This window comes from Poecilia reticulata, chromosome 16, assembly GCF_904066995.2.
Source record: "Poecilia reticulata chromosome 16, P_reticulata-male-v2, whole genome shotgun sequence".
NCBI lineage: Eukaryota > Metazoa > Chordata > Actinopteri > Cyprinodontiformes > Poeciliidae > Poecilia > Poecilia reticulata.
The window spans coordinates 9,518,849-9,540,656 of record NC_088845.1 but is presented as its reverse complement, the minus strand read 5'-3'; the positions used below and the strand labels follow the sequence as shown (position 1 = coordinate 9,540,656).

Genomic DNA, 21,808 nt, shown 5'->3' with positions numbered 1-21,808 from the left:
TGAAGTGCTGACTCTATGCAGTGATTGACTCACTCACTCACTCAATATTCAAACAAATGTATGGGGATACAACATTATGTGCAGCCAGCTTATTTAACAGCCTTACCTTGTGAAGTGCCTCAGAGACTTATGGACACTATAAAGTCACCAGCCTTCTCTATTGTGATAGTCATAGCATGGCTTCTTTGTATCCAGAATCATTTTTCATGTCAGTCTTATTTAATATTCATCTGGGAACCTGAGTTTTGGGTTTTCAACAGCTGTCACACAGAATTATAAAAATGAACGTACGTAAAAGCTTGAGGCATTTCAAGTGTGTAATACACCTATTTATTCAGTCTCTCTTTTCATATTGAATTGCCTACACTCTCTCAGTGGTTTTCTGATTTACTTTTGTTGTCTCATTTAAAAGGACTGATCTCTTGTGAGCTCGTGGCTTACGCTCGTGCCCGCTGTGCTGTCTGCGCCACGCCAATGAAAGCGGTCATAACGGAGGGAGAGCGCGGGTAAGGCGGAAGGAAACACGAACCTACGAGCAGCAAGGAGCTGTCACTGTCACACCCCCTTTTTTCTTTGAGCACCGCAGACCTCAGCCGAGTCAGACACACTGAGAAGTTGGTTTCAGGAGCACAAACTCGCCCAGAGACAGAGAGAAACTGGCTTTTTACACATTTCCACCATTCTACCGTTTCCACCACGAGAACTGAATGTGAGGCGGCGAGTGCAGACCGACAAAACGCCGACCGGTACGTGGTATTTTCTTTTCTTTCCTTAACGAAAGTGAAAATATTAATAATAGGCTTTACTTTAAAAAAAAAACTGGATATCGCGTTATATTTTTATTATTCATGCAAGGGAGTCACGTGATGAATTTTTGTCAGTTTATTTTGGGATGTTAGATTTTTGGGACAACTGAAACAACAAAATGTTGAATCTACCATAGCAGAGTGTGTTCATTTAAATACACGTTATGACAAAGGTGCTATGGCAATAATTAGTCTCCCTGGACACCAGAGAAGAATTTTTGAGGCATTTTTTAACCATTTATAGGTTTTGGCATGCCCCCTAATACGATTCATTCAGCAGTTTCCACAGCTTGATCACTTGAGGATGCAGTTGAGAGCTTCAAGAAAATGGGCTGTTTATTTTAACTAGTTACACGGCTGCTGTTCTTGGTGGTTAGCCCAGTGAAGAATGTTGTGATTACAGGCTTCAATAAGTTTTTCCTCCCCCTTCAGTGAGCAGTCTAAATCCTTAATCAAGCCAGCCAAAAAGTGCATAAAATGCTCATCTTCTTGGGTTTCCCCGTGTCCAGGCGGAATCTGCTTCTGGAGGAAAACATTTGAAAGCTTTACTCATCTTTAGGCAGCAGGATATGGTCTTGAGGTTGATCCTCTTTGGCAAACATCATCTGCACAAAAAGTACACACAGAGGCACTATGGAAGGGTGTGCCTGGCTCATTGAAAAGGCACAACTCATTTAAGTTTTTTTTTCCCACATATACACTTTGGAAGCACATATGGAATATTTCAGCTTGAAAGGGAAACTGGTAGGAGTATTACTACTATGGTATTCACCATATTTGTGCTATTCTTTAACAATGTACCAGTGAATTCATTGGAGGTTGGAATTTTTTTCTTGATCAGCATATTGGATTTTAGCAAGATGTTGCAATTTTGGTACCATCTTTAAATAGAAAACTAAAAATTGGTATCAGTCAGTAAAAGGCTTTTAATCTCTTACCGTTTTAAAAAAATACATACATGCTTTTCCTCCTCTTTTATGTGTTGTCTTCGATAAAAATAAAAAAATAAAAAAAAATTAACCAAAGACCTCAGAAAGAACTTCATATTAGTATCTTGTAGGAAATGACTGATGCAAACATCTATTTTAGAGAACATATTTACATCCCCTTTTCTTTTGTTAATTTATAGTTGCAGGCCTTTCTTAACAGAACACGTTATCTACTTTATGGGGAAAGAATTTGGTTAAATGCTCCAATTATCCCTCTCCTAAACAACCACAAACAACTATGATGTGTATCTAGCATTATGCAAAGACACCAAGCCACATGAAAGCAAACAACTGAGTATGCCTTAGAAACATATAGAAGTCATAAATTTGACAGACTGTTCCTCGCAGACCAAAATAGATTGGACCTTCAGCCGATGAGCTCCACCTTCTGTGCAGAAGAGGTCTGCAAATGTGGTGCTGACAGACAGCTTAGGGGTATGTCAGTGTAAGGATGCCTCTGTTACACTCACAAGGGCTTTAAAAAAACTATGTAGCAGCAGTTAACTCTTGATTATTGTCATACAATGAAAATAGATTGTAAAAGATCCGCTTGTCTCACTGCAATCTGAATGTTGCTGAGGAAAAGGAAGATTCTGACTTATTTTTTTCCTTTTTTTGAGTGACACTCCTGTTGATCTCCCAGTTGTCTATCTTGAAGCTACTGTAACTCCCTGAAGAAAAGAGGATGTCAGCTGTTCTCAGAATATCATTAATTTCCAGCCAAGGGAATGATATTGTGCCACATGCAATGCTGCCAGTGGCTTTGTTATTTATTAACAGCTCCAGCATGTACTGAAGTGTCTTCAGGGAATACAAAGAGAGTCTGCTACATTTCAACAGCTAAACATTGTGCCAGTGACAGTTGCTGTGGCTTTTCTGAAATAGTGGGCAGGGTGTCTCAGGGGCACATATAGATAGCAAATGTGATTCCAGCTGCCACTTTGGCATCCCTGTCTTAATGATAGGCCAGCTGATTGAGAGGAGTGTTTCTCCTCAAACGCTCTGAGAGACCTATCAGGTTGCAGTGCCATTGTTGATCAGAGCTGTTTTTGCCCTTACACGAAATAAACAGCTGATGGGGATTACACAGCTGTTCTTGTCTTCTCTGAGGGGAGTCCTAATTAACTGTGTGAATGTGTGTTAGTGTATCGTGCAGAAAACAGCTCTTTGATTTTGCTTTAGATATGACATCCCCGATTGCTCATTGCTTAACTAGCCACTCTGTGTTTTAGACCTGCTTTTCTAGTTTCACACCTTGTTCCTGTGAAGTTATTTGTTCCTGTTTTGCATTCGCATGTGGCTGTATCTTCCTTCTATGTTTTTACAGTATTAATGACATATTTAGAAAGAAAAAAAAACACCTGAATTAAGAATTTGACAGTCAAATTTCACTTGTGCTTTTTGTTCAGAGAAACAAATGATACTGGGAAAGGGACAGCATTATGATACGATCTGGGTTTGGATATTGGAAAAAAAATGTCCTTAAATTAAAAAAATGATACTCAGTGAATGCTTCTCAGACATATAATACAAATAACTTAAGTAATTCTATGTGAGTGTGCTTATTGGTGTCTGAAAATAAAGTGTTGAGTGATGAAAGACCCAAGCTCTCCACAGCCTAAAATCTCAGTGACCAGGCTGCCGACCACACAGGGAGGTGCACCAAGGCAGCTGCAGCCTGTTATCAATGGAGAAGTTGGACTGAAACACCGACTAACAAACTAAAACAGGTTTTGAAACTTGTTGCTAATGCTTCAATTTGCATGATCAAGTTGATCAAGCTCCCACACAATTAGATAGAGTTGACAAGTGAGAAAATGGTTATGTTAGTTTATAAAAGTGGACTATCTGTAGTTTGCTTATGGTACCTGAAAGAAATTCAAAAGCTTCTACAGTTCTGTTCTATGCTGACTGTTAATACGCAGATCAGTTTAAGAATCAGATCTAGCTCATGAGCTACAGCAGTCAATAAAGTCTCTTTTAATTGTGAACTTTGGAAATTAAGGTGAAAATATATTAGTTATCAGGGGAAACCCAAATTTGTAAGAACAATAATTATGATCATGACTTGTATTGCAGTTTGCAATCTGTCTAACATGAAATTGGCCTTGACTTCAAGTTAAATAGCAGCAGCAACTTAAAATTGTGTGTTGTTTTTTTATTATTGGTTGGACTCTGGTTCTATCCTTCCTAAAGGGACTTGGTCAGTACCCAGACGTAAAACTTGGGATTTTATCTTTATATCCCTATGAAAATACTTAAGCCAGCCGACACACTGGATAATTTACTGCAGTTTAAAAGTGATGCTTTTATAATCCTTCTCTTTGCCTCACCTGGTTAGCACCTCCATCAACCGACTTCCATCTCTAATCACACCACATGTGCATCCTAACATGCCTGTTAGCTTGCTGCTTCTTCAGTACTTGGACATGCAGTTCCTGCAGCCTAAATAATCTTGTATATTCGCATTTACAATGGATATATATGGGCTCTACACTTTCCTCAAGAGATGACCGAGTTTCTCAGGTAGAACATAAATTATTTGCAATGAACTAGTAAGATTTACACTGGACCTAATTAGTGTATGTTGTTGTTACAAGAGGGTATTGTGGTGATGTTGCACAATGTATCTATGCATAGTGCAGTGAAAACAAATCCACAGTCATTCTTGTGCTTTAATATTTTGTAGCATTTAAAATGTTTTACACCAAAAATATTTTAAATTCAGATTAAGATTCCATTCAAAATATCATCCATTGGCAACATCTTAGAATAGAATCACCGCAAACAAAAAAAGCACAATTGCCCCTTTCAGATTTACCAAAAAACATCTTTATCACTCTTCAAATAATTTTGAAAAATAAATTGGTTCATTAAAAGACAAACTGAAAACTTTTAGAAGTTGTGTCCCACTTCGCATCGGGGGTAAAGTACATTTCAGAAAAAGTTTATAATGCCAACAGTCAAATCTGGTGGTTACATTATGATTCTCGCTGGTTCATTTGCTTCATAACCTCGATGAATTTGCATGAATTCTCTTCCTCTGGATCAAACATGAAGAATAATTTCCTCATCTGTTTGTGACCATAACCAAAACTGGATGTAGGTTATGCTGCTAGACATATGATCCAAAGCGCACCAGCAAGTCCATTTCTAAATGCCTGGACTTGCCTGGTGAACAGATGGACATACATTTGTTTGAAATGCTGAAGTTTAAACTTAAACGGGTCATTCAAGCTCTGACATTCCTCACTCTGGCTGAATTAGAGACACTCTTCAAAGAAGAGTGCAGCAACATTTTTCTAGATTGATAAACAATTGCTAGTGATAGTGATGCTTAATAACAGATGATATATCTAAAGGTGCCACAACCAGTTACTAGGTTTAGGGGTAAAATGCTTTTTCTGCATAAGGTCAGGTATCCTTTTTTTTCTATTGATCAATTGATCATTTGAAAACTGGATTCTCTATTTATTCATGCTTATCTAATGTTGAAATTTGTTTGATTTGCATGTGATTCTGTAGTGTGAAGAAATACTTGGTTCTGAATGGCACAAAATAAGATATTGTTGAATTATTTCATTACATTTTCCAAAAGCATGGCGAGGCTCAGTCTGACAGAATCAAAGATGTACAGATAAATAAATGTGAAGTTTCCCTTAGACTCTAAAGTGTTTCACAATCTAGGACAGGGCAGATTGTTCATGTCTATTTGTTTATGAGAGCACTTTTTGATTAGTGGCATATAAATGGTGTAGCAAAGTGTGAAATTGCATAAAACAGACTAAATGATGATGACCCTCCTAAAACAATTATATGCACAGGAGTCCATAAAAGATAAATTGCTGATGTACATCTTTGTCAGATAGAAATGCCTAAATTAGGAAATTGGCCATTCATAATGCAAAGGGCCACATCTGACCGCCTGTCTTGAATTCTGCAGTTGGCTAAAGAAATAGTCTGTTGAGGCTCTTCTGCAGGAAATTGCTCTTCTAGAGCCAAAAACAACAAACCTCAACGTACAACAGGAGTGGAAAGTTCACTGAGCATGAGCTGGAGGCAGGAGACAACAGAACCATTTCAGTTCTTTACCTAAATAGTAACAAGAATGCACAGCAGGACCACCATGCAATTGTGTGTGATGCGCTTAAATTCCCCGTCACGTGTATTCTGCAATATCCTCCCTCCAAAATCCCTGAAAATGGCTCTAATAAGAAGAGATCAATTATTTGATCCCTGGCTTGCATGTACTCTCAATTGTTCCTAACATAAAATGCCCCATGGACATTGGCAAGAAATAGAAAGCCTTACCGTACTAAAGTACAATTTTGGGGTCTTAAAGGGAAGCTACGAGATAAAACTTTGCAGTTAAAAGTTTGTACAGACCTGTTTGCTTAGATCATGCAAGTTCAGGAAAACTGCTCTCTGGTATCTAAATAACAGATTATTAACGTACAGGAAACCACTTGGCATTATCAAATAATTCTTGTCCACTGGTGTGGTGAAGGGACTGTTAAACATTTACCTGTGGCCTTGTCAGACCTGAGTTTAACAGTAAAGCTTTAACCTAATCTGATGAGCTAAACAAAACACCAGATTAGCTCCTTTCATCCTCATTCTGTAAACTGTCATTTTGACATTTAAAATGTACAGGAATTTCCATTACTTCCTTTCAAACATCTGTGCAAAACGCCTTACCACATCTGTAAACATTTACCTTTCACTGATTCACTGGTGAAGAACTAAACTGGTAATTTGCACAAATGTACTTATTTTTAATAGCATTTCTGCTGGTATTTGCACATCTCTTTTGAATACTCTTATTTTAATATATTGTAAATAGTCTGGTGTTTTTAATGCACAAATACACATCATGTACTTAAAAAGATGATCCTACTCAGTTTCTTGTTCCTTGGATCTGTGTATGCTATTTCTCATAATTGCACTGTATTTTATGTTGTAAATTTGTACAGTGCATTTTTCTCAATTTTCTTTATATATTGTAGTGCTTTTTTTTTTGGTGTGAACCTACATGTCTTGATGTGCTGTCACTTTGCAGCTGTTACACCAGAATCTCCCCATTGTGGGACACAAATGGATATTTCTATTCTTTTATACTTTTGAAGCAATATTTTAGAAATGGGCAATTTACAGTGTCAATACAAGTGGGCAGGCTGGAGAGATCTAATTCACATATACATTAAATGAATGTAAATGATGAAAAATCCATGCAGCATGTTGTCCAAGTTTTGTAGACTAACAATGTAAAGAGTCAGATGACTGACAGGAGACGGCCCTCTATGCAAATGATCAGCAACTAAATAAAACTGCCTCTGTTTGATCTGCTCAACATACTGCCTTCTTCCTTTGTCACAGCTGCTCAACATGGACTTCAGATCATGCTTTTTACATGCAACCTGGATGATTGGAAGCTTTGTTTAAGGAACTTAATCTTCAGAAATGCTTTATTTTCTTTTTGCTGCAACTTCAGATGTGAAGAGGCCTTTTTAATTAACTTTACAGATATTTTATTTAATGAGTGAGTCCTGATTTCCCCACCATCCTTCTGTGTGACAGCTTGAGCACAGCGATGTCCAGGTCGACAAGATCCATGTCTAGATCTCGTAGCCGTTCGAGGTCCCGATCAAGGTCCCGTTCGTCATCACAGTCCAGAAGTCGTTCCCGGTCCAGGAAACACCGGTACAGGTATGAAAGGTCACTCTTGTGTTTGTGGTGAAAGTCATATGCTTTTTTTTGTGATTGTTGAATGTGCTGACATGCTATTGGCTTTAACATATGCCAATAGCATGGCATATGCTATTTAACCTGGTGAAGAACAACCGTTATATTTAAATACATGAACGAAGAATGCACTGATTTAAGTGTAATTTTAAGAAAAAGAATCACAAAAAGTGTGCATTAAATTTTCTGATGCCTTCTTTACCTTTCATGTGCTTAACGTTTTATATTATGTTGTAATTTATGTAATGATGGCAAAATGATTTGAATTAGTAGCTTTTCTTGTTATCTGGATATAGAATTTCTTTCATGCAAGACCCAACTTTCTTTGAGTATTTTCAGAGCACGACTCTAATATGAACAGAGCAAGAGGAAATTAATGTTTAGGAGAGAGTCTAGCTGCTGATAGAAGCCCTTAGTCAGGCCCAGCTGCACTGGCATGACTTTGAAAATCATCAGGAAGTTACTTAAACCAGTGGAATAATCTCAATATTTGTCAAAGCTTTAAACTTAAAAGCCAGTGTTTGTCTGTGCTCCCCGAGCAGAGAAAGCAGTAAAGCCCAGTCAGGAGGGTGAGCTGTGTGTGCCTGGAAGAAGCTGTGAACCTTCACTGATGCATTTGCTGTTTCTGGCAGAATGACTGTGGCACTGCAATAAAAAGGCAGGGTTGCTAATTTCCTGGCAGTGCCGCAGCTTGTATTAAAATTAGCCTAAAGAAGAGACATGGAAGGAATCTCATGCTGTATTCTACCTCAAACCACCATAACACATGTGCAAATAAGCTTTAACAAACAAGAACTGAAAATGGATGGATGAATTTATATATTTACAGAGATAAGTCTAATAGATATGTAAACAAACATTCTTTTGAAATATCTTTGTATATGTATAAACTGTGTATTTTCATTAAAATGCAGATATTTGTCTCGCATTGTTTTAATGCATATAATTCCACAAGTCAACCTTAAAAAAATCCCACAGATTCAAAAAACATCTAAACTAGAAGGTTTTGTGTGGAAAAAAATGTGTGGTGGAAATATTTTCACAAGCTGTTAAAGTTGGCAAAAGGCTCTCAACTATGAACTCTCACCTCTAACAATTTTATATACTAAACACCATCACTTCAGTCAGCGACCAAGTAAGGGGGTCACTAACTTGAAGCATTAAGAAGATCCAGAAAACACGAGAAGTTTTGGTGGAAAAAAAACATTCTTTCTTAATAACATTTTAAAACTTGAGTCTGTGAGTGGCATACATAGAGTCAAACAAGGATTCAAGTAGATTTTTTTTCTTCTTCTTTTTTTTCTGCCTTTATACGGTCCATGTGACTCTGCTGTGCTCCACCACAGCTGTCCAGAGTATCTGTAGCTTGTAAAGTTTGCAGTACTGCTCAGAGTGCTCCCTTCTCTCTTTCGCTCTCTATTGCAATGACAAAACATGCAGGGTGAGTTATACGCTTTTACAGATTATATGGATTCAGAATGTATTTGCATGTTCTGTGGATCTGCTTTCCCTGCCCATTTTGATATTGTGCTCTACGGTACCTTGCATGCACGTTTATTTGAACTTAGATTAATTTCCGTAAGGTTGTACTTATTATAACTCTTTTAGCATTGAATACTTGGCTGTCACTTCCAACTCTAGCAGCATAAAAAGGCTGCAAAAAAAATTCTGCTGATTAAATTTCTGAGTCGCTCAAGAAAACTGCTGTCTAAAACGTGCAACTTTCGTAGTCTAAAATATATAACTAGAAAGTTGTGGACATAGAGTAAAAAAGTTGTTTCATCTCAAGAAAGCATGTTTTTGCATGAAATGACTGCTTTAGGCTATCAAGATAGGTATAGAAACATAACCCCAAGACTGTGTTTAAGCCTCAGGTTTGTGTGCTGCACATTTGGAAATGCAGCAGAGCCCCCTTGTGGACATGCCAGGTTTGGCAGAGGAATTCTGGCTCTCTCATATTGGACCCTCTCTCAACATGAAAACACAGATGTTACGTACCAACATATGCTTTGTCACTTTTAGCTGACACACAGCTGGTAGACACAACAAATTTTAAGCACATCCTACAGTTTAAGGTTTTAGGAAAGGTGTTTATGTTTTCATGCCAATGATAAACATCTTGAGCCTGTTAAAGCTGTTATTTGACTAGTTTTACTCATTTTATGTCAACGCTGTTGTCCTTAAGAGTACAGATATGTCGGTCAGCAGTGTCCAATTTATAAATATGAAGCTCTGCATAATTCTGTTAATTTGGATTTCTGTAAGAACTATAAATACAAAAAATATATATATCTATTTTTCCACTCTTCAGGCAAATTTAAACTTTACCTACCTTAAGAATGGAATGTTTATGGTAAAATAAAAACAACGATTTCTGAAAAACAGCCCAACATGTCATAGCTGCAACACGTCTGTTTGCATCACCCCTAGGTTATGGTAGAGAGGAATTCATAAAGACAAACCTCACCAACCAGCTTTACAGCAGATCTCCTTTTTATGATAATATCTGTTAGGAACTGGTGCTCTGTGAATAATCTGAATTTACAGATCTTAGCTGACTCTTTGCACACTCAAAAATGTGATGCCCATTACATAAGATCATTCAGTTACATTACAGGTGACTGTCGCTCAATAAGAAGAGTAAGGGTTTCACAATCTGAGCCCCTGGGCAAGGCTCTTAACCACAAGTTGATTACCCATCCATATATCAGTGTATAAATGTGTGGATGTTTGTGAGTGGTCCTTGTAGAGCACTTTGAGCGGTCAGTCATGACTAGAAAAGCACTATAGATAGACCTTAGATTAGATGGGTTGTTAATTAGTTAGGCCATTAAAGCCTGCAGCTTGCATATTCTCTTCTGCTGACTAGGAGAATATGCCTATTTTTTGCAGCACTGCAAAAGATACCATCTTCAAAACAAGTTCAAAAATACAGAAAACAATAAGTTCATTGTTATAAGAAAAAAATGCCAATGGAACGAGTACTTTTTATTGCTATTCAATAATTATTGAGCCAAAACAAGCTGCTATCTTGCTGACAGTTTTTTTCATATTTCATGTGTACCAAGATAAATACTTGATAATATTTTGCGTTTTTGGAGTGTTGCTCACCAGTTTTGGCTTAGCAACGGCATTTCCTTTATAAGATTGATTGGTTGCACTCCATTTTTTTCAGCACCATGACTGTTAATTTTGGGACAGAAGTATTTTCAAAATGTGTATTTTGTGTAGGTTGTGGAAAAGTACAGGCGTCTTTTTTTTCATTTTTTTTTTCATCCATCTGATTAGGAGCACATAGCAATATGTAGGGTATGGACAGTGCTATGCTAATTTATGATACACATAACTCTTCGCCAATTGAGCCTGTCAATTCATATGGCAATTTAGATGACAATAAAACTTGGGAACAGCATGACAGAAATTCTTGTTTTTAAAGAGTGCTGGTTCATTCCGATCAACAGAGCAGCTGTTTTTCTTAACTACTGTTATAAGTGGACCCAAATCTATCTGGGAAAATACTCCCAGCATACTCATCTGTCCAATCTGTTTAGTCAAAGAGTTCAAAATCTTTATTATGAGTTTCTAATTATAGCTTTTTTAAAATTACCACATGCTGTCTTTTGTCTATACTTCTTCGTAGCTCTAGGTCTCGGTCAAGATCTCATTCTCCATTTCACAACCGGGAGAAGAAATATCCAAGGGCGTACCAGAACAGCAGAGAGTTCAGAGGGTATCACCGTGGCTTTCGGAGGCCCTACAATTTTAGGGGTCGAGGAAGGGGCCATTTTAACCGTGGACGCTACCACCGTGGGGGTGGTGGCTACAACAACAATAACTTTCGTCCAAACTGGAAAAATTTCAATCAGTACCCTCAAAAACAGCAGCAGTATCAACACCAGCAGCAACAGCAGTTAAATCATTCAAGAGGGCGATCATACAATGTGCAAAAACGCTCAGGAAGTCCCCCTCAGGGTCACACTCAACAATCTGACAGATCGTCCTCTCCCTTGTCCAGACACTCGCAGCATTCTTCTTCCTCGTCACACTCCTCCTCTCCGAAACGCAGGGCGGCCTCGCTGCTGAATAATCAAAACAGCAAAGATGTCAAGGAGAAGCATCTGGCTTCCAAGGAAGTCCAAAAAGGAGGAGGGGTAGATGACGAGCCACTGAAGCATGTTGGGTTATTGGCAGGAGATGCTAGAGAAGGTGCAGGCTGTGGGAAAGCTGAGAGGACCTGGCACAGCCTGTCAGACTGCAGTAGTCCAAAGAAAAGCAGTCCCCTTGTCAACACTGAAGCTAACGTTGGGCAAAGCAACCAAACTGTTAATCAGCCAAGTCCCATCAAAATCACAAGTGACACCAGGAATGGCTCTCCTATGATGGAGGTTGCATCAGGTTCCTCCTCAGTCAGAAAGGCCTCTAATGAAGGTCTCAATCCCATGCTTTCCAGCTTTGACTTCTTCAGCACTGAGGAATACCTGGATGGAGATAAAACGGCCCTCTCCATTGCTTTTAAGAAGTAAGGCTTATCTTTAAGTTTTCTGCGTAATCTCGCAAATTTATTTTGTTCCGTCTTTAAACTTGCAACAGATTGCATCAATGCTTGATGAGGTTTAAGCATTTAGATGTTTCATTTAACCTGGTTTTGTTCCATAGATCAAATGCATACTTTTCTACTAATTTAATTGAGTTTTTCTTTCATGCAGCGTTTTATCTCTTCTATTCCGTAGGTTTTTGGAGGAGCACACCAAAAAAGCTAAATCTGCTTGGGAAAATGGCAAAATCAAAGAAGCCAGTGATGCGGAAAATGAAAAAGGAAAATCGAATGGGAAAGCTTCAGTAGTTACCTCTGACACTTTCCCAAAACAACGCAAGGAGGACACTGACAGGGAAATGTCCCTGAGAAGCTTTTTGAAGGCCTCCCCATTTTTGTCTGCTGAGTTGGAAGACGAGGATGATGAGATGATAATCAGGCCACGTTTAAAGTCACTCCAGAAAGAGTGGCAAAATGGAGATGAGGCTTCAAAGCCAAAGAGCAAGGCCTCTCATTCAGCCCAAAAACTCTTCGAAAAGTGGCAAAATGCAGCTTGTGCACAGTTTGGGCAAACAGAGGTCGATGCCATGGTAAGGGAGATGTATCTCAGTGGAAAACTGGATAAATCAGAAACCACTGCTGCTACACTTGGTAAAAGGGAGTCAGCAGGAGATTTCAAGGACCTGTCTTCAGAAATGAGCTTTAAAATAAGGAAGACAGCCAAATCTCCCTCTTTTCAGTCTCCTGAAACACCACTGAGGCAAAATGCTGACAGAGAGTTGTTTATGGTCAGAGGAGAGGACAAGCCTCTTATGTTAAGAAAACAGGAACCAAAGTGCAATGTAAGAATGGATTTTCTGAGAGATGACACTATAAGGTGAGTGTCCATAAACAGATTAAAGTATTATGTGTTTGACTGATGAATGTTTATGCTCTCTGAACAACTGGTCTCTTTTCCATGGTTTGAAATTTAAATGGTTTCAGTCAGAGACGTGAACTGCAGGTAAGCCAGTTCGGTAAAAGGGTTGTTGTTGTCCTAGTTGTTGTAACTATCCCATGCAAATAAATTGTGTAGCCATAACATTATGACCTCTGGCAGGGGTAGTGAAAATGACTGTCTCCTCGTGGCACCTATTACTGAGTGGCAGCTAGTGAACACTTTGTCGACAAACTGGATGTGTCAAAAGTAGGAAAAAATGGAAATGGACATGGTTTTGAATGGGTGTTACAAGGGTCAAATTGTGAAGGCTGGATGACTGGTTCAGAGCAGTGCCAAAAATGCAGCTCTTGTGCTGTTCCTGGTCTGCAGAGGACTTAAAGGATCTGCTATTAATATATTGATGTCAGGCCACTTTCAGGGATTTAGTAGAGCCCATACCGTAATGAGTCACGTCTGTTTTAGCAACAGCCTGGGAACCATATATATATATATATATATATATATATATATATATATACTTATGCATATCTCAAAAGTTATGGCATTCTGAAAGGTCAGTATTCTTTGGGAGTTTTTTTTTATACCCAGTAACTTCACAAACCTCTATAATCATCATACAAATCGCGAAAGAACCTATAAAATAATAATTTGAAAATGTTTTCATTTGCATTTTGAATTGCTTATAGATTTTTTTGTGTATTTAAGTTTTACTCAGTTCCTTGTTTTGGAAAGGAACTGTATGGAAAGGCTGCCTTGTCGTAGAGAACAGCACTGATTGACTGCGTTGTTGTCATTTCAGCTCTTCAGATATTTTAGCTGAAGAGCGGCAGTTGTCTCAGGACTTGGTGCAGTCATCGAAAAAGCATCAGGAGTTTCGGTCCATCTTTCAACACGTTCAGGCTACTCAGTCACAGAGAAGCCCATCTGAGCTGTTTGCTCAGCACATTGTCACCATTGTTCACCACATCAAGGGTGAGTCACATGTCTGCTCTATTTTATCACAGTTTCTCCAACTGCTACGAATTTTGAAGTAATAAAAATAGATGGGCTCTGTTTTTTCAGAATTTTACTTGAGTCATTGAAGTTCAGAACATGATGAAGCAGCAATGAGATCAGAATACTGTAGCATATTTAAAAGGAACATAAGGCAACAGCAATGGTCTTTGTTGAGAAATCTACTTAGGAGACTTCTCTGGACACAGTACAAGCTGCATTACCCATCACAACTTTATAAACCCATACAGCCATAATGAATTGGGTTGAAAGGCATGGAATTGGAGTCTATGTGATTGGATTATACTGGAATGAATTGGGTTGATTTTGATTGAACTTTCTTGTCTTGCCTTGTTGTGAACTGGCACTGTAGGAGAAGTGAATTGAAATAAATATCCATAGCCTCTTCTGTTTGAACCTTTACCCTCTCAGCCCAGCACTTTCCGTCTTCTGGCATGACTCTAAACGAGCGATTCACCTTGTACCAAAGGCAAGCAGCAGAGAAGGAAATGATGAAGCCAAGAAAAAGCCCAGAGATTCACAGGTAGAGTCGCCTATTGAGTGACCCTCTCACCTTCAGTGTGCTGTGGCTTCACATCCTCTTTTAACAGCTGTCAGGTATTTCTTTCACCTTTCCTATCTGATAATCAACAGACTTTCATGGATTTTTTTTCTTTTTTTGTTCTCATATTTGGTGGAGGTCAGTTTTGTTTTCTGACGGTTCTTTTTCTCTTTATTTCACTTTATGTTGCCTTCTTGGTCCAGCATAACTCGCTGTTTATTTGGTGGCTATTCTAGTGTCGACCACATGCAGTCTTGTTTTTTTGGCCTTAACTGTGATTCTTTCCCACAGGCGGATTGATGTTTCACCAAGTGCTTTTAAGAAACACCCTCAGCTTTTCGAGGCGATGAAAAGCTCAGAGGATGGGACTTACAAGGTGACTGAACACTTTGCTGTATGACATTTGTTGGAAAAACTGCAGCAGACAAGCGAGCAAGCCAGATGCCTTTAGACTGCACCCTCCTAAAGCCCCTGGCTTTCCATGAGGGAAGATGGTCAAAGTCAAAAAAAAAATGATAAAAAGGCACTTTGGCCTTTTTGTTTGTTGTATCACCTCACGTGGTGATTTGTTTGTATTGTGGGCACAAGCTTGACTGAGGCTAATAAAGCAATATGGTCAGGAATGGAAGTGCCAAAGCCTGTCCAAGGGACTCTTAAGAAATGTCTTTGTAAGTATGCTCTAAAAAATAATGAAAAAAATATTAACAATAACAAAAGAGAAACTAAAATAACCAGCATTACAGTGTATTGCAAAAGTACTCAAGTACACAATTTTTCGCATTAAAACTTCAAATCTTCAATGTATTTTATTTGTTATTTATGTGAATGACCAAAACAAAGTAGTGCATAATTGTGAAGTGGAATGAAAATGAAACTGGAATTGTTTTCCTTTTTTTTTTTACAAATACAAATGTGAAAATGTTTCATGCATTTATCTGTCCTGCTATGTATGTAGCATTTAGATGCAATCACAGCTGCTGGTTTTTGGGATATATCTTTAACAACTTTTCACACCCAGAGACTTTAGATTTTCTGTCTAAACATCAATTGATCCTGCAATCGATTTTAAATTAGATTAAGGTCTAGACCTCTCTTATTAAGCTAATGTGTTTTTGGATTAACCATATCATCGTGGCTCTGGCTTTGTTTTAGTGTTATTGTAGGTGACGATCTACTCAAGACTTTGCAAATTTACTGGTTTTCTTAAAGGATTCCCCTGCATATAGCTACATAAATCTCTCCAACAATACCAGCTTCCCTGCTTCTGCTGTAGAAAATGCACTTCAACAGCATGATGCTGCCACCATCATATCTTAGGAATATAAGAATAAAGGGTGCTGAATACAAATGCACCCTACACTTCTCAGCTTACTATTTGTAAAAGCAAGTTTTAAAGCATGTGCCACTTTTCTTTCCACTTCCATTTTGTATTCATTTGTGTTTGGTCACAATAAAATACACTGTAGTTTGTAGTTGTAACTTTTGCAAAGTACTGTAAGCACTTAATGTAACTGCACTTGGTTCCACACATGATTGATCACAGTTTCCTTTTCCATGTGCTCTGACACATCGAGTCAACTTGCAAATGGGAAATGCAAACATTGATAGGATGAACACGAACTATTATAGTTGGAAAAAAACTAATTGAACAGGTTTTGTATGAGTTGTGCATTCACACTGTGTGATTTTCTAAATCACAGTGTGATTCTAAATCACAATATTTAGAGTATTGTGTGGTCTTTATCTAATTGGATCAAATAGGTTGAATTGGCATAAAGTGTTTTCTTGGAATTATTTGTATTGGATTAAGCAGAACCACAAACAGAGCCTGACTTATTCTGAATAAATTGGGTCAAACTTAATCACTACTACAATGAACAGAGTTGTATTTATTTGGATTCATGCTTAATTTGTCTTTTCCGCAAAATGACTTATGAAACACTGCGGAACCAGTCATTGAAATTTAAATCCCACCTTCCATACAAGCATTGTTGTCAGTTCATTGTATTAGTATGATAACCGAATTTAAATAAAGTGAAGTTTGTTTAAAACAGGAAATTTACCAGACAATTTGCTCTGAAAGCACTTTGAATGTGGCAATCAACATCTGGAAGCACAGTGAAACATGGAAGGCAAGTGAAGTGTGGAGGATATACTGGTGCTGTTTGATGGTTAAATATTCATAAAAACACAAAACACTTTGACTAGAAACAAGTTGATTTGAAAAGGTAATAAATAGACTGTGTATGTGAGACAAATCTTAACCCTTTTCCAGCTGATTTCCACAATATATTGAAAATGCTAAGTCAAAAGCTGCTGAAATAAGTACTCCTACTGATTGGACCCAGCACTTGGTAGTTTCATTCTGAAGCGACTTGGTCTTATTCAGGTCATCCGTGTGTGTGAATGATGTATTCCTCCCTCCCCCTTTTCCTCACCATTTAGTGCACAACCCATTGACTGACAACAGAAAGACAACAATTATCTTGCTAATCCAAAGTCTGTCCACGACGTTCTGTTCTTTGTTTTGATTTGCCCAGGACGGTGGGGAAAAACTGAAGGGTGACCCAATGGATCTTCGTTTGGACATAGAGCGTCGTAAAAAATATTCCATGCATGACAGAGTTCCAGAAAATTCCCAAGATTTTGGTCAAGAGAAATCAGAGGAAAATTGCTCAAAATACCACAAGATGTCAAAGTATGTGCAGCTACCTCGTATTTTAGAGTTGTTGTTTAATTCAGGTCATGTAGACGACAATTCATGAATTTGTGGATGTTTTACTTCTTTCTGCAGAAAAAGTGTCAGGAAACGTTCTCGCTCCAGCTCATCCTCCTCTTCCTCATCGTCCAATTGTCAGAATGATGAAGAATTAATGCATGGGAATTTAGAGTCTAAAGATGAAATCTTTAGCAAGGCACGGCTTGGACAGAGGGAACCACCCGGAACAATGGAAGGACCACGAGCGCAAGAAGAATTTGTGAGTTTCTTTAGCAGCATGGCTTCAATTATTCCCTCAATAACAACCACTTAATTTCTTTGTAACTCAAAGAACAAGTCAGCCAATCACAGTACAGTAACTCAATGCATTTAGTCAATTAGATGCAGTGAGTGATAGTTGCAGAATTTAAAACTGATCATCAGAATGGAAAAGAAAGACAGGAAATTTAAGGGACATAAAACACGATGTGGTTTTTGATGTCAGATTGACTGGTTTAAGCCCTGCTGATCTGCAGGGATTTTTATGCATAGCAATCTCTCTAGGTTACAGGAAATGGTATAGGAAAGAGACAATATTCAGTTGCATGGATGAAAATGTATTGCTGATTTCAAGAGTTCAACTGATTCTAGAGAAGAAGGCAACAAAAGTTCCAGTAGCCACTTGTACCAACCAAGGTAGGCTGCAAAACGCAATAGCAAGAGAATAACTCAACCATTGCAACTCCTTGCAGCTAACAGCAGGAAATAGAGCTCCAATTTGCTTAGGCTCACAAAAAATGGACAGAAACAGAATTCACATTGCTTTCTCAAAGATGTGACATTTGGTGTATGATCGAAATGTATAGTAAATAATATGAAAGTATGTTATTCATAAAGCATGGTGTTGAAGGTATAATGGAGGATATTGTCTTGGTACATTTCGGGAATCATTCAAATGCAAATCAATCTTATGGCCAGAGTCTAACCATCTTCTGAAGCCAGCAGGATAATCCACGCCACAATCCTCAAATTATCTTAAAAATGGTTTCTTTTATATGTAAAATCAGTTTATTTTGCTCACACAGCCTCCATGGTAACCAGATTTAAAGATGTCAATACCAAAAACAAGTGGAAAAACTCAAGAGTCTACACCAGTCACAATAATATTAGAATTGTAAAGGCTCAACTGGGATGAACAAGGTGTACCTAATGAACTGGCTAGTGGGTGGGTGTTCCTCAGCATTTGCCCGAATTTCATCTTTTTTTTTTTTTTTTGTTAACTCCAGAAAATCCAAATCCAAAGAAGGAACTGGAACAAAGGCATCCATCAGGGAAACAGTTCGCACAGCGACCAAGTGAACATGGCAGTAAACACAAAAAATGAAGACTGGAACTCAAAGTTCAGTGACAAAAACAAAACATACTTTATGGTAAGGATTCCTCTGTTTCTAAACTTCATTCCTCCAGTTTCTTCGCTATTTTCACCACTCATATCTCTTCATAATATCTTCTTTGCTTCCTAACTTTTGTAGCATGACGAGAGAGTCAATGAAGCTACGTGGGTAGAAAACCAAGAGCAAAGTCGGGGAGTCGTTCCTCCTGGAAGGACACGATTCATCATCCGCAAACCCACTGGCAATGCTTGTACATTTAGTGCGAGATGGGCTGTTAATAAAGAGGCAGATCAGGACCACAAAGTGGAAGAAATCAATGGACAGACTTGAACGATGGAGAAATGAGTAGAAGACGAATCAATCGTGGGGAATCCATATATGCATCAGCTAGAATGGATTTATTGATGCTGATTAAAATATTTTAAGACAGCAGAATACCCTCCTTTCACTATATATTTAACATCTCCTATTTCAGGTTGCACTTTGTGACTATTAGCAGCACTGTTTAAGAAGGTTTCTTATAAACATTACATTTAAATTTCTATTTTTTGAGTTCTTCCATGCAGTCTTTTTTTTGCAACATTTAATTTCTCATTCAGGCCAATGAAATCTTCATTGCTTTTTTATTGCTTGCACAATTTAATCAAATAAGTCTATAGAAGTACACAATTTAGGAGGAAATATTACACTGCCAGTACTTTCATCATGATAAAAAAAAAACATCTTGTTTGCAAATAACCAGAGATGAACATCATGTGACCCTGATCTGACAATGGGACCAAACTGTGCAGGGTTAAAGCTTAAATGGCACAGTATCAAGGCATAACAACTAATGTTACACCAGTCTTTCTTGGGATACTGGACATTTAACATGGGAGTAATGGTTTCAAATATTTCTTTACAGTTTGTTTTGGTTGATCTTAAACATTTTAGATTTGCAAAATAGGCAAATTAATTCAAGTTTATTTAACTGGGAAAACTGGCTTTTTAATATGATGGGAATAGAGAAAATAGTTTTTGCTACTTAAGTCTTTGATATATTTCTATGGTTTGTGAATGTCTATTGAATCTATATTATCCAGATATGTAATTTGTGTGAACTTTGCTCACTTAAATATGATAAAAGCAAGTGAATTTGTCCTGTCTGTAGTTTGTAACAAACAAAAAAAGATTCAGTGCTTGAATGAATGTATTAGTTCTGTGGTTGTGACTTTTTTAAGTTTAGGATAAAATTCACAGGTCTTACTTGTATGTTACAGGCCAGCTGATTTAAATCACAGTTTGACTGGTTAAAGGTGATCTTGTTAAATAATATTACAGTTTTTCTGGTTTTCGATGTGTTTTTTTTTTCTGTGGTTCTAAATTAAAGAGACTAATTCCCTAAGTGAGTTTTGCTGACTTGTCTTATTAAAGTGAGCTTATATAGCAAACCTTTGTCAATTTAAATTAAAAAAAATCTTGCAAGGAAAATTTAAAATAATTTATAAACGTTTTCTTCAATTGATTCTTTGAAAGACTACCATAAGATCTGATGACACATTGCTAAAGAATATTTAAAAAATGTAACCCGCTGAATTTAATTCATTAAATACTGTGCAATGGATTCCTCTCAATGTGAGTTGTTTATTTTAGCAATCTCTTACAAAAGAAAGGAACAATATAAATACATTGTACACATTTAAAAAATATATATTAAAGTATTCTGAAAAAATTGTACAAATGTTAATGATGAAGGATATATGTGGCTTGGGTTCTTTGCTGATGGAGTTTTAAACAACTGCAAATTGGACGACGCAGTTCGGGACATAACCAGAGAGTAAACAGACAGAAAACCGCAGCCACAGTTGTTTCCAAACATAAATTTGATCAGTTATGGAAGGTTTTTACTTTTTGCTTACATTGTCAGTACGAAATGTCTGTTGAGGTCTGCAGACTGCTTTAAATCAACCTTAAGAAAAATAGACATTACCTGGAAAAATGTGAGACTTGCACATTCACTGTGTGACTCGATAGTGTAACGTCAGCTTTTCTGGTTATTGTTTATGGAAGAAACATGCCCATGATTGTGCTGCTGCACATCAGTCGACAGTCAAAACCATCCATCCATCCATTTTCTTGCACCCTTGTCCCTCAGTGGGGTCGGGAGGGTTGCTGGTGCCTATCTCCAGCTAACGTTCCGGGTGAGAGGCGGGGTCACCCTGGACAGGTCGCCAGTCTGTCGCAGGGCAACACAGAGACACACAGGACAAACAACCATGCACACACACACTCATATCTAGGGGCAATTTGGAGAGGCCAATTAACCTGACAGTCATGTTTTTGGACTGTGGGAGGAAACCGGAGTACCCGGAGAAAACCCACCATGCACAAGGAGAACATGCAAACTCCATGTAGAAAGACCCCAGGCCGGGAATCGAACCCAGAACCTTCTTGCTGCAAGGCAACAGCTCTACCAACTGCGCCACTGTGCAGCCCACACAACAGTCAAAACCAATACAGAAATTACATCTTTGAAAATGCAGCCAGAATTTTAGTTTTCACGATTGGAGTATTTATTGCTTATAACAGAGAGCTTTTAAATCCCTCCACAGGTTGCCGGTTTGCTTTGATCTCATTGACTTTTCTTCTGACTTTTTCTTCCTCACCGGAGAGATTGCCATGTAAATCTTCACTTCATGACCTCAAACTGCAGCTGCAGACTTTGTTTTCACATTTCACATTTGTCTTCAGTTGATATTACGGAGTGAGTTTGGCATTTCAAACATAAACTCATCATTCTTTGGCAACTTTCAGCACCATGCTCTGCTGATATCACAAATGTTGACCACTTGTCAGTTTTGGACAACAATAAAAAAAAAACTCAACTACAACCAAGAGCACAATTGGAGAAAGAGTTAAAAATACTACCCATTTTGTGGTTTTCATAAAGCTGCAAACATGTCATAATTCCATATAATAAAACTACTTACTCACTTCAGATGTTTAATTCCTGTATCAGTATTTACAGCTACAGCTGATCGGTTTATGAAACAATTTCCAAATTAGTAAAATAAGAGAATTCAAGTAAGATGTTGACATATAGCATGCAGTTGTTTTCTACATTACTTAGCAAGTTCTTAAAACATTAAAATCCTGGGCATTTCTAGGCCC

The 21,808-nt window shown here is 37.9% G+C and overlaps 1 protein-coding gene across 2 annotated transcripts; it reads left to right on the top strand.

The window, feature by feature from the left end:
* Positions 1–457: 457 nt before the first annotated feature.
* On the top strand, positions 458–20,042 carry thrap3a (thyroid hormone receptor associated protein 3a). 2 transcript variants are annotated; one of them, XM_008431104.3, is made up of 11 exons: positions 458–746; positions 7,373–7,501; positions 11,178–12,056; positions 12,268–12,948; positions 13,811–13,983; positions 14,437–14,548; positions 14,858–14,942; positions 17,107–17,264; positions 17,361–17,544; positions 18,551–18,694; positions 18,797–20,042. In XM_008431104.3, exons 2-11 carry the CDS (start codon positions 7,386–7,388, stop codon positions 18,986–18,988), a joined length of 2,724 nt encoding a protein of 907 aa, XP_008429326.1. In that variant the 5' UTR covers positions 458–746; positions 7,373–7,385; the 3' UTR covers positions 18,989–20,042. The 2 variants fall into 2 exon arrangements, with proteins under 2 accessions (XP_008429326.1, XP_008429327.1); XM_008431105.3 differs by lacking the exons at positions 458–746; positions 7,373–7,501 and adding an exon at positions 8,869–8,978.
* The last annotated feature ends 1,766 nt before the right edge of the window (positions 20,043–21,808 follow it).